Source organism: Rhododendron vialii, chromosome 1a (assembly GCF_030253575.1).
Source record: "Rhododendron vialii isolate Sample 1 chromosome 1a, ASM3025357v1".
In the NCBI taxonomy this organism is placed as follows: domain Eukaryota; kingdom Viridiplantae; phylum Streptophyta; class Magnoliopsida; order Ericales; family Ericaceae; genus Rhododendron; species Rhododendron vialii.
Window position 1 is genome coordinate 36,983,030 of NC_080557.1, and position 12,245 is coordinate 36,995,274.

A 12,245-nucleotide genomic window follows, 5' to 3' on the forward strand; every position below is an offset into this window, starting at 1 on the left:
ACCGCCTCAAATAAAATTTCGTACTCCCTCCCTCCCCCCTAGGGTTTCACTTTGTTTAGCGGCGGGAGGGAATGTCATCGTTTTAGTTCTAAATCAATCCCTTCTTCGATACTCTAATATTTCTTTTGTTTTTCTTCCGTCTCTCTTCATATCAACGTCTCGTCGTATAATTTGCGAGAGTTATATCTCTCATTTTTTCGAAAGTATTTCGTTCAGTCTTTGGACGAAAATATTTCGTACAATCTTTGGAGGATATCCATGCCAACAGTGCCCTAACACTACATGATGATGTCTTTGGTGGATAACTCGTAGTGACTTATCAGATTTGTAGTTTTGTGAGTTCATTGGAGCGTTTCGTACTTGGTTAGAATCTATCTGATTGTATAGGTACTTGTTATTTTTTTGTCTTTGGCTAGCTCTTTAGGGTACTTGTTATCTTTTGTCTTTGGCTAGCTCTTTATCTCTTTAGAGAATGCTGGTTCTTGATTTTTCGGTAGAATGTGCGTCAGGCATAAGTTTGGATTTGGTTGAAAGACATTTGATCGTATAGGTACTTGTTTTTTTTTTGTTTTGCATAGTATTTGCATAATCTTACTTATTCATAAAAAAGACCAATCAAACTAATCCTTGGAGTATCCAAAGCAGCCCATTCTCTTTCCCTAAATGTATCTACAACCATGGATGTCAAATGTGACACGTCATGCCAAGTGAAACAATTCGCATACAAACTAACTCCAACCCATATATCAATTATTTAAGTGTTATTTGACATCTTCTTTCTCATGTATTAAAAGTTGACTTGTGATGTCAAATCATTTCTTTCTTTCTTTTACTTTCCAAAACTTAATGCAATAAAATTTAAAAGCAAGATTAAAGTGAAAATGTGCTTAAATAAAAAATTTGGCTTATGGGTTGCCGTGGGTAAGTTAGATATGTCAAAACTAATATGTCAAATGACAAATTGTCTCAAAAGCATGAGAATTTCGTAAATTTATAAATCTGAAATTTATTTCGGTATTTTTTATTTTTTGTAAAGTTTTGTTTAGCTTATCATCGCAATTTTTTGAGTTAATCATTTATATTGACGAGACAAATTAAAAAATTATAAAAAAAATATGGACTAATGTTAAAAAAATTCAAATAAGACGACATTATAGATAAATAAGACAGCTGTTTGATTTTTTTTATTTTTAATGACATTTTTTGCTGTCGATCATAATTTTATATTTTTTAGTCTTTTCTTATAAAAAAATGATTAATTTTTAAAAATATCACTCAAATCTAATAGAAATTTTAAAAAAAACAAACAAAACACACGAAATAAAAGAAATAAGTTAAATTTACGAGAACAAGGCACATCGGCAGAGGCGGGGAGAGAAACCATAAACCCACGAGTAGGGGTGGCAAATTAGACCCAAACCCATTAATCAACCCAAACCCTTTTTTTTTTTATTTTATCCGCACTATGTTACTTCTCAAACAGTAGAATTCTCCCTTTCATGTTCAAGGAGAAAACCCGTGGTTCTTTAACAGAGAGAGGCTCTAAATGGAAGAGAACAATCATTGTTGTTCAGTAAGTGTGCAGGGGTAATTTGGTAATTTTAGTGTATATGAATATTTTAGTCATTTAAATATTTTAGTAATTTTAGTGTACATGAATATTATTGGTATATCTAAATTAAACCTATGCATAACAAATAAATGACATTATTCACGAGAGTCCAAACGAGACCCATGTGGAATGTGATAGGCTAGCAGGGAGGAGTGGGGGAAGTGAAGAGTATGGAGACTAGAGAGATAAGGAGAGATGGTAATATGATAATCATGTGTAGCGGGTAATTTGGTCATTTTAGTAGTATTGGGATAGTATAGTAATTTTAGTGTACATGGATATTTTAGTAATTTTAGTGTACATGGATATTTTAGTCATTTAAATTTACAGAGATAATATGATTATTTTAATGTACATTGATATTTTAGCCATTTTAAATTTTAGTATATAAGAGTAGTATGTAATTGGGTTAATGGGCTGGTCGAATTTGATTTTAAATAAATTGGTCGGGTCGGGTATAGGTAATTGAACTCATAATTAATGGATCTAAATGGGTCAATGACCCATTAAAAACCCAACCCACTTGCAACTTGTCCATTTTGACCCAAACCCGCTCATTTGACACCCCTGCCCATGAGGAACCGAACCAACTCACCTAGTATCTCACAACTAGTTACAATATATAAAGAGAGAGAGAGAGAGGGAGGGAGAGAGAGAGCGAAAAAACTGCTGGAGAGAGAGAGAGGGAGGGAAACACCTCGCATAGTAACGCCCGAAACAGAGTCTTCGGCGAAAAAAAGAAAAAGAAAAAAACATGTCGATGCCCACGAGGTTTACACCTTCCCATTGCTCTCTCCGTTTCACCAACCCCGATCTCCACCTTCCATCATCCCTCTCTCACCTACAACCGCCGCCGCCGTTCACCTTAAGCTTCCCCTCAAACACCTCCGCCGCCACAACACTCGCCTTGCGTGCGGATCACGTGCCCAGACTTCCCGTCCTAGCCTTTTCCGGCGGCGGCGGCGCTAACGGCCGAAATGGGCGCAACTCCGGCGGCGGCGGTGGAGGTGGTGGTGGCGGTGACGGAGAGGAGGAGGAAGAGAACGAGGAGGAGGTGGAGAGATGGGAGGGGAACAAGGCGGCGGCGCTCCTAGCTCTGGCGGCGGCCAAACGGACGTTGGAGAGCCTGCCGAGGGATCTGGCGGCGGCGATCGAGGCGGGGAAGGTACCGGGATCCGTCGTGTCGAGGTACTTCGAGCTCGAGAAATCGGCTTTCTTCCGGTGGTTGCTTCAGTTCGCAGGGTTCAAAGAGCGGTTGTTGGCTGACGATCTGTTTTTTACCAAAGTTTTTATCGAGTGCGGCATTGGACTCTTCACCAAGGTATATTGTTTCTCTTTTCTCGCTCATGATTCTTTTCAAAATTTTGTCGTCAGTAGTGTATTCAACTCTAGTCAATGAGAGAAATTGTGCCGACAGCTGAATTTCCCCGTAGGATCCTCTACTACTAAATCTTGGACAGACCTTTTGCCGACACCTTGTGTTGGTCTGCTTTTGCAGTACGCATCGCAGAGCCTCGTGTTAGTGCTTGTGCTTGTGCTCGCGTCTTAGATTTTGGTAGTGTTGGTTCATTCATGTATTTTGTGATGAAATCTCTGTTATGCCTCCGGGCTTTTGTATAAGTGCCCGATGGCGTTTTATTGAATGGAAACTTTCTCGGATAAAATTTAAAAAAAAAGACGAGGAGAGAAATTATGCCAAATAGATTGATGCAACTACCAGGCTATGTGAGAAGAGGAGGAGAGAAATTGTGCCAAATATATTGATGCAACTTCCAGGCTATTTGGCTATGTGAATCCGTAGTCTCCATTAAACTATGTCTGAATTACCGTCGTTAAGTTCAATTTTGGTCGGTCTGGGTTATTTGGAGAACGAAATGCGTCTCTGTTTGTATGATCACTCAAAGATTTAGCTAAAGGGGAATTGGTTGGCCTGGAATCTTCAACCCAGTTTATGCTCTGTAGTCCCCGATGTTAATTTGATTGTAAAATAATCCCTTTTTATTGTTGGAAGTTTGAAAAGTATTAGAAATATCATTGCTCTGAAGAGGGAAGAAAGGTATTAACTTGTAATAGGATCAGGGGAAAGACAACGTGGCTAGTTTAAGGATTGAAGTTTGCTATGTGATTAGGTAATGTAAAAGGGGACGGCAAATTGTTGGGTTTTTTTCTTTTAAATCAGCCAAAAGTGCTAAAGTGTCCCCAATCAAGTAGCATTATGTTTAAGTTTGAACTACTTTCAGGGCACCTCCTGGGGATGGGGTAGAACCGTAGAACCTTACTAAACCAGGAGTAGAATTTTACGTGAAATTCAGTTTCAAATCACGACTTGAAGGTCTGTAAATTTGTGACTACTTAGTGGTTTTTACATTTGAAGGATCTCGGGCAAGTCATTAGAGATGCAACATGGTTTTTGCAATGAAAAAATTATTGCATTTAAGGATGCACTATGACTTGAGAGAGTATGGTGGTACTTAGATGAAGAGAGAAGGGGTACTAGTGTGTGTGTGTGTGTGTGTGTGTGTGTGTGTGTGTGTGTGAGAGAGAGAGAGAGAGAGAGAGAGAGAGAGAGAGTAGTTGTCAAGTTGGTTTAGGGCCTTAGGCGCTTGTAAATTTCTGACACTTAATAGACAAAAATTGTTTAAAGAATGTACTCTCTGAAATGAGGTACTTTCCCCTTTCAAAAAAAGAAAGAAAAAGAAATGAGGTACTTTCACTAGTACCAGCCAAAACCTTGGTCAAGCCCGTGCATGCTTTGATATAGGAGCGTCACTGACAGATTGGTAGTCTGTTACATATGATTTTTGTACTTACCATCCCGCAGCTTTCCACAATTGTAAGTTCCTCAGAGGCAGTGAGCATTCTATTCACCAATTTCTGGACGTTTTAGTGTTTGTTGAGCATGGATTTACTCATTTACATAAGTTATTTCTTAAAACAGTGTTCGTATGCTGGTGGCTTCTGTTTGTGTCCCTTTCTTAATTATGTGTAGTAAAATGTTAATGTAGTATTAGTGCATAGGTGTTACTGCTCCATTTAAGTCCATCTTACACTTTTCCGACAACATTCCCACAAACTACTCCCGCAATTTATTCTTCCTGTAAAATATCCCTCACTGGACGGTTTGTTGATTTGTTTGGTTTTTTCTGCCAGACTGCTGCAGAGTATGAGAAGCGCAAAGAGAACTTTTTCAATGAGCTGAAATTTGTATCGGCAAATGTGGTATGGTTTTCAATGTTGATTATGGAGCATAATTGTTTGCTAAAATTGTCCATTAACATCATATCTAAAACATAGCCGTCATTTCATTTTTATTCGGAATCATCCTTGCAAAAGAAGGCAATATTTTCTCATTCTTTTCTTTCGTCCAACTTTTTTAAAGCTCTCCCCTTCCTCTATTTGATCATTAACTGAACTTTTAGCTTAGAGACGTGGCCGCTTGGACATTCTAAGAAGATGCTTATCCCTAATAGGTACTGTTAAACGTGACATATTATTTGTGAGTATTTTGAATGCGCACACACAGGTAACATATACAAGACCTTTCACAATTTGGAAGAAAATAGTTTCTTTTCATCTGATAAGCAAGATAGAAGAAAATGACTTGGAGTCACTGACTCAAACCAAACAATGCGATAGACCCCTTATATTCCGAATGATTGGATCAGTTCTTTTGCAGTGTGTAGCTTTTGACAATGGATAGAGGCAGAGCTTATTGGTTGGCCCTTCTTTTCCATTATATAGAACTTGAAGATTCATTTCATAATAAATATGTAAGGGTGATGCTTTCCTTGCACTTGGTTTCTTATTTTCAAGTGGGAGCTTTGATTGCCTGATAGGGATAGGTTGGATATTGTTCAAGTTCACCCACTCCTAAAAATTTGGGCTGTATGATCTCTCAATTTTTTTTTTGCCATTTGTTAATCCTAATCTACACTATCCTAGGGGCCTTGGGGGAGGGGGATGGGGCTTAAGGGGATCGAACCTTGCCCATGCGCATGGGAGTATGTAAGGGAGGCCAACTGCACTCCACTCCATTTGCCTCAATTGAGTAACAAAACAATTCAACAATAAAAAATGTCAAAAAAAAAAGCATTCACTCCTGTTCTCTATCTCGCATCTATAGTATTTTTGCCCCGGTGGATTTCTCTCCCATTTAATAAATGTCTGGAATCTTGGGATTTTTTCCCTTAACATATTCGTTTGAAGTCAATTATGTAGCTATTAAATTAACTTGTAGTGTTAATCTATCTTGGTCCTTTTTTGCATAGGTGATGGCCATAGTTGCAGATTTCATGCTTGTCTTCCTTCCTGCTCCTACTGTTTCTCTACGTCCACCTATTAGTGTCAATGCTGGATCGATGGCTAAATTCTTCTATGGCTGCCCCGAGAACGCATTTCAGGTTACCGGTTTTTTCAATTTACCTAATGTATTCAGTTGAAACTTTGTGAAGGTGAGATATATGTTTCCTGTGCATATGATCAATTAGCTGGTCCTCAAATTATTGCTGCAGGTTGCTCTTGCCGGAACTTCATTTTCCTTTTTACAGAGAATTGGTGCAATAGTGGTAAGGAGCTTTTCCCCTAATTTCCATGCTTTTATTAAAAGTTTCAAATATTCAGAGGCAAATGGCAATCCACTGCCTCATTGTTTGTATTTCTGTCGCAGCGTAATGGGGCAAAGCTTTTGGTAGTTGGAACCACGTCATCTCTGGTAAATTTAACTTCTCTGTTTTCACTCAGTATTAGTTCTGTCCAATGTTGCTTCAACATCTGGCTGAGGGTAGTGAGCATTGCTCATGGGTTTAAGTAGAATGAAACGAGAATTCTCTTCTAAATTAGTAAAATTCATACAGATTTATTGAATTTTAGGTGTCTGTTTTCATTCTCTTTTGAACTGATAATATCAAAGAAGAAATACATAATTGGGATTTAATAGTGACTGCATAGCTGTATGAATTGAGGTTCTGTTAAGAAATTCACACTGCATGCACATTGGAGAAATTGACCAATTTTGTGAAGAATGCGACATGATAAATAAAGCATGAAAGTATCGGCGTGGAGATTCTGATTGTGTTTTGCTGAACTTAACTAACTAACATGTTGTGTTGTAAATTCAGGATTAAACTGTTGATTTCAGATTTTAGGGTGAGTTGGTTGATATGTTAATTGGTGATGACTATGTATGTCTTTGTAGGAGTCCTTTCTCAGTAACCTTCTTTTTTTTTTTTTTTTTTGGGTATCTACTTCGTCCCTTCTTGTTATGTTTCTGATCTGTTCCTTTAACAGCCTCAAAAATAAGGGCTGCAATATATTTTTTGCCCAATTTTTAGTGGAACTGCTAACCTCTGCTAAGCATGTGGGAGCCTACTCATAGAGGTGATGGAGAATGAGCTTTATGTGAAATTGGTTTAGTTAGTTGGATTAGCTTCCTGATGATAATTACACCCTTAATTTTTTTTAATACTTTATAAGGTTTTATCTCTTAATTAAGGTTGTATATGAGTGTATTCAAGTACAAGTTTAGTTTTAAAATTTCTGTAATACATTGAATCTGTTCTTTGTCCAGATTGGCACAAGTGTTGTAAATGTATTGATAAATGTGAAGAAGGCTGTTGACAATTCCTCCGCGGATGAAATCAAGAATTTGCCTATACTAGCTACTAGTTTCAACTATGGTGTCTACATGGCAGTTTCTAGCAACCTCCGGTATGTGGAGTTGCAATTGAAGTACTCCTTTATGCACCTTATTACATCTCTTCTTTATGGCTCTGCTATATAATTGCTTATCAATTCCATGGAGTTTCTTCCTTGCACTATAGCTTTATCATTGCAGTGATTTTAGTCCTGAGCTGTCGTGAGTACTCCCATTTCCCCACATTTATTCGGTTTTCTTTTCCTAATCCTTAATGCTAATGCTGAGAAAAACTTATGGTTGATTCTTCTTTGGCATATGGATTTGACACAATATAGCAAGGTGGTATCAAAAGCTTTGGGAAAGTAGTTTATAGACATGGACAATATGGCATGCTTATACAAAATTGTAAGTGTGGGCCAGCATATTAGATAGACACTACAAAAATATGAGCATTTGAGTCCTGGTTAAATTTTTTTAGAGGTGTCCCATAACACCCCAAAAATAAAGTTAGATCTGGCATAATCCACTGCGATATGGCTTGTTGGGTTGCGTTTCCCTTAGAGTACATGGTATTGATTCTATTGACTTCCTCAGAAGATATGATGCTCGAATAAACATGCACTCAATTCCTGCAATAAAATGACAAGATATGCCCCATAAAGGAATCCGACTTACGATTAGGACTCTGCCCTGGATGAAATACTCATACTTCTTAATTTTGTAATTCTGTAGGATTAAGTGTTAGTTTCATGTCACATAGAGCATAGAACATTAAGCATTGGCTCTTCTGCCATTTGGAAGCAACGTTGTCAGTGATGTCACCAAAAGTAATATGAGAAGGGTGTTCTCCATGCAATAATGTTTACACCTATTATTCATTTGCGGATCAAACAAAATATTAAAAAAATTGATGCGATAAGGTTGAATTCCTGTTTCATAGACTTTGTTAGGTGCATCTCCATAAAGGCATAGCTATGCCCTTACCAACCGTCATACGTCTGAAAAAGGCAGTTAATTAACTTAGAAGAGTTAATGTGTCTAACTTTCTGCATGGTGCACAAGTATCCTGCTCACTGCAGGTCTTGGGGAGTCACGATTTGGTTTCCTCTTGCCAAGTCACAATTTGTGTTTTGAAGCCTTCCAATGAATCCATAAGTGGCTTCCTTTTAGATGTTTGACAGTATCCATGAATAGCCTAGCCTGTTGTAGCCCTTATGAACTGTAGATATCAAAGTTTTTATGACACAGAATGTTTTACGAGGGTTATATTTCTGATTTTTTTATGTTCAACAGGTACCAAGTACTGGCCGGTATTATTGAACAACGGATGTTGGAACCGTTGCTGCATCAACACAAGTTGATGTTAACATTGTTCAACTTCATAGTCAGAACTGGCAACACTTACTTGGGATCATTAATGTGAGACTCTTTACTCTTATGAAAAGCTTAAACATATTTTCATCTTGAAAGCCTGACCTCTTTAAAAACTGCTAATTACTTTTAACAGGTGGGTGGATTATATGCGTTTGGTAGGCCTTTCGAAGGTTCATCAAGCAGAATAATGGGTGCCATCAATTGCCTCGTATCTGGGTTTGAAATTTGGTCGCCGGTTTGTCCAATTTGTTGACATGCACTTTAGGTCGGTGGATATTTGATTGAATTTGTGGGAAGTTATAGGCATTGGTATACTTAGGTTTCCCACTTTTTCTCCAGCTGTCTGAATGGCTAAATGCCGGGCTCTCAAATGAGTTACCATTTTCCCCTTTTCATTCATTTTTCTTCTCTCTTTACGGATGATGATGTCATTTCCCGGTGGAATGGCTTTGAGCATGATTCTGATTATTGACGTGTTTGCATAAATTTGTTTGGTAGACGCTGGCCAATGTGATTTGAATTGTTTGGATAATGTAAAAGTTTGGGTATTCAATGAAACTCTGGGATCGGATATGTTCGGACAACAGGTACGAAAGTTAGAATTTGAATTGAGTTGAGGGTTTGGGCAGTTAAACAGGGCCATGCGAGGTAAAAAACAGTACAAACTAAGCTTACGTTTCGATTTTAGATATGTAGAGGGATTTGCGGAGGGATTCACACATCTGGGACATTTTTTTCACTTCAAAATTTCCTGCACAGGTCCAAGATCAAAATCATTACCTAGTCCTAGTGATACTTGCACCCTGTTTGGATGCATGGCTTGAAAGGACAACCAGAATTTTGCAAATCTACTTGTGCGAAATGGGTATATTCTCTCCGCTCCAAAATGAAACAAGAAACGCATGTAAGACGAAACTTCACTCGGAGAGGAGAGAAACCAGAATGTTTTTTACAATGAAACTTCTAAAACCAAAATTACACAGCTATGCATGAAACAAGGGCAAATTAAAATGTTACATTGTCTACAAGTATATCACCAAACAAGGTGGACCTCGGGGAAACTGAATCTCATCCCCATCTATTCTTTTCCACAGCACAGCTGTGGTGGTTCCTTTGGCTCATTCTGTTCTCAAATTGTCTCTGGCAGCAACAATATATTGGCTGTGGAGGGAGAGAAATGGAAGAGTTTTTCAGCACCAATGCACGGATCGCTCTTCTTTGCAGAATCTTACTCCGTCATAGAAGACATTCGAGGGTGCATCAGTTCTTGGAGAAGGGTTAAAGCGTCCACTCGGAACTTAGCTATATTTGCGATCAGTGGAGGACACAAGATTTGTACATAGTTGGGTTGGGCCCAAACCAATGTATTTCTACAATGACGACAAAATGTGTATATCGATATATTCATAGTTGTTTTACACGTGCAACTGAAACATTATCGATAATTTAGAATTACAGGAATTTTTTTCCAAGCATATGTATTTTTGTTAAAGATTTTTTTTTCCATCCAAGGGATTTATAGGGGCAAATTTTATAAAACATTTCGGAATTAATCTAAAAAACTAGTACAATGAAAGAGAATATTTAAAGTTTCGCAGGCCCGGGCTCCTCAGGCACTCCCTTCCATCCGACCCTGCTCGTGATAGGACTAGTTCCTACTGTGTTGTGGTTCGTTTGCTTCAATAAGATCATAACTTACCAAGGAAAAAGGTATCCCTTAGCAAGGTAATCTTCCTCAGAAGATATACCAATCGACTAAGCATCAAACGACAAAAAAGTGAAATGTTAAGGAGCATATGAAAATAAAAATTTAAATCAGAACTTTTAAGTACACTATTCAAGTAATGTGAAGCTGCATTTTCATTTATCCAATTCTCTCTTCATCCCCGCAAGTCCTTAGTTTGACATCTGCGATGTTCATGCCACCCTCGTGCACAATGTCTTAGCATTCACTTCTTTCAACCTCAGAGAGAGAGAGAGAGAGAGAGAGAGAGAGAGAGAGAGAGAGAGAGAGAGAGAGAGAGAGAGAGAGAGAGAGAGAGAGCAATGGACTCATTTTGCACCTCATGTCACCTGTATCTAAGTATCCTCATGATTGCACAAAAGAATCTTCCCTAAGTATCCACAATGTCTGTACCTGTTTTCTGTATCCGGAAGATTCTTTTGTGCAATTATGCGGTTGACATTGTACAGAAAACAAGTACAGACATTGTGGATACTTAGGAAAGATTCTTTTGTGCAATCATGCGGCTGACATTGTATGAGAAAACAGGTATAGACATTGTGGATACTTAGATGATACAGGTGACATGAGGTGCAAAAGATACAGGTGACATGAGGGGGAAGAGACTATTGTGCAACTCTACGAGATGTGGTTAAAATTGCATGGAAACAGAGGTACAGACACTCTTTTGGAACGGATGATTTGACCTTTTTTCCGAACGTTAAAATTAATTTCTTTGATTACAAAATATTCTCAGCTTTCCCACAATGAAAAGAACAATGGAAACCGTAAACAGTAATTCCTTTTGCATAATTCGCTACACTCAGTTATTGGAAAGCAGTATGAAAATTATGTAAAACATGGTTCACTCTTACATCTGTGTGAGCTTTGATGGTGATGAGAAGACCTGAAATTCAGATATGTCAGTTGGCACTGATCGAACATAAGTCATCAAATTAAATCTCGTTCCCCGAGCGTCTCCCAATGGATTTCAGAGTAGAAAACATCAGGAGTTTCACAAGGCCACCTAGTGTTAAACATGAACACGGGAGGCTATTATGTTTTTAATCCAAGGTTGAAACGTCTCAAGCGGTCTCTTCAGCATCGTTCGGGGGAAGATCCTCTCGTAGATATGGGCAGAGTACCTCCCACGAGACTGAAAAAGACCTAGTTTCTTTGCTTGTGGTAGAAGATGGATTGTTGGAGCAAAAGCGACCGGTCTACTTTACCGGTGGCGGTGCTCATAAGGTGGAATGCGCAAATGGTTATCTCCTAATGCACGTACCCTTCTAATAAGTCTTTAACCAATGCTGCAAGTGCAGCCAAAGGGTAACTCAAGGCTATCCCAGCTCCACCAAATCCCATATATATCAAAGGAAAATTACATATTGTCATGAAAGTCTCAGACTATCCCCCAATGTTCAAGTACTTAGTGTGATCATACTTCGCTAAAACATCAACCCGATTGTCAGCGATAATGAAGGAGTTTGCACGTCAGAAAGGACGAGCACCATCCTAATCATGTTTTGAGCGACATGTTTGGAATATTTTTCTAGTTCGGAGTATAGTCATCTTCTGATATTCAAAAAGGAGGAGAGGGTTGGTGCCTATGGGAGGAAATCCTCGACCGGAGGTTCATCTAGAATGAGATATCTGCATGTTACAGGTGTGGAACAAGAACTCAAGCCAATCTATCTGCATTACATGGTTGGAATTCCGGCTCTATGACATACAAAACGCTTAGTAAACGAGCCGAACTCGAACACTTTAAAAACTTGGATCATTTGCACCCCTACCGATGGATCGTACAAGAAGGCAAATAGCTGCCCAGTGTAGCACTGCTCTGGCTGGACCAACCCAGCCCATTAAGAAGCCCAATCTATCTCCAAAAGCCCACTCCG

General features: G+C 38.6%; 1 protein-coding gene across 1 annotated transcript; it reads left to right on the forward strand.

Moving 5' to 3' along the window:
* Positions 1-2,237: 2,237 nt before the first annotated feature.
* Positions 2,238-9,179, forward strand: LOC131334117 (protein RETICULATA-RELATED 4, chloroplastic-like). The gene is made up of 8 exons (XM_058369030.1): positions 2,238-2,933; positions 4,763-4,831; positions 5,881-6,012; positions 6,124-6,177; positions 6,279-6,323; positions 7,179-7,318; positions 8,541-8,666; positions 8,755-9,179. Exons 1-8 carry the CDS (start codon positions 2,367-2,369, stop codon positions 8,807-8,809), a joined length of 1,188 nt encoding a protein of 395 aa, XP_058225013.1. The 5' UTR covers positions 2,238-2,366; the 3' UTR covers positions 8,810-9,179.
* The last annotated feature ends 3,066 nt before the right edge of the window (positions 9,180-12,245 follow it).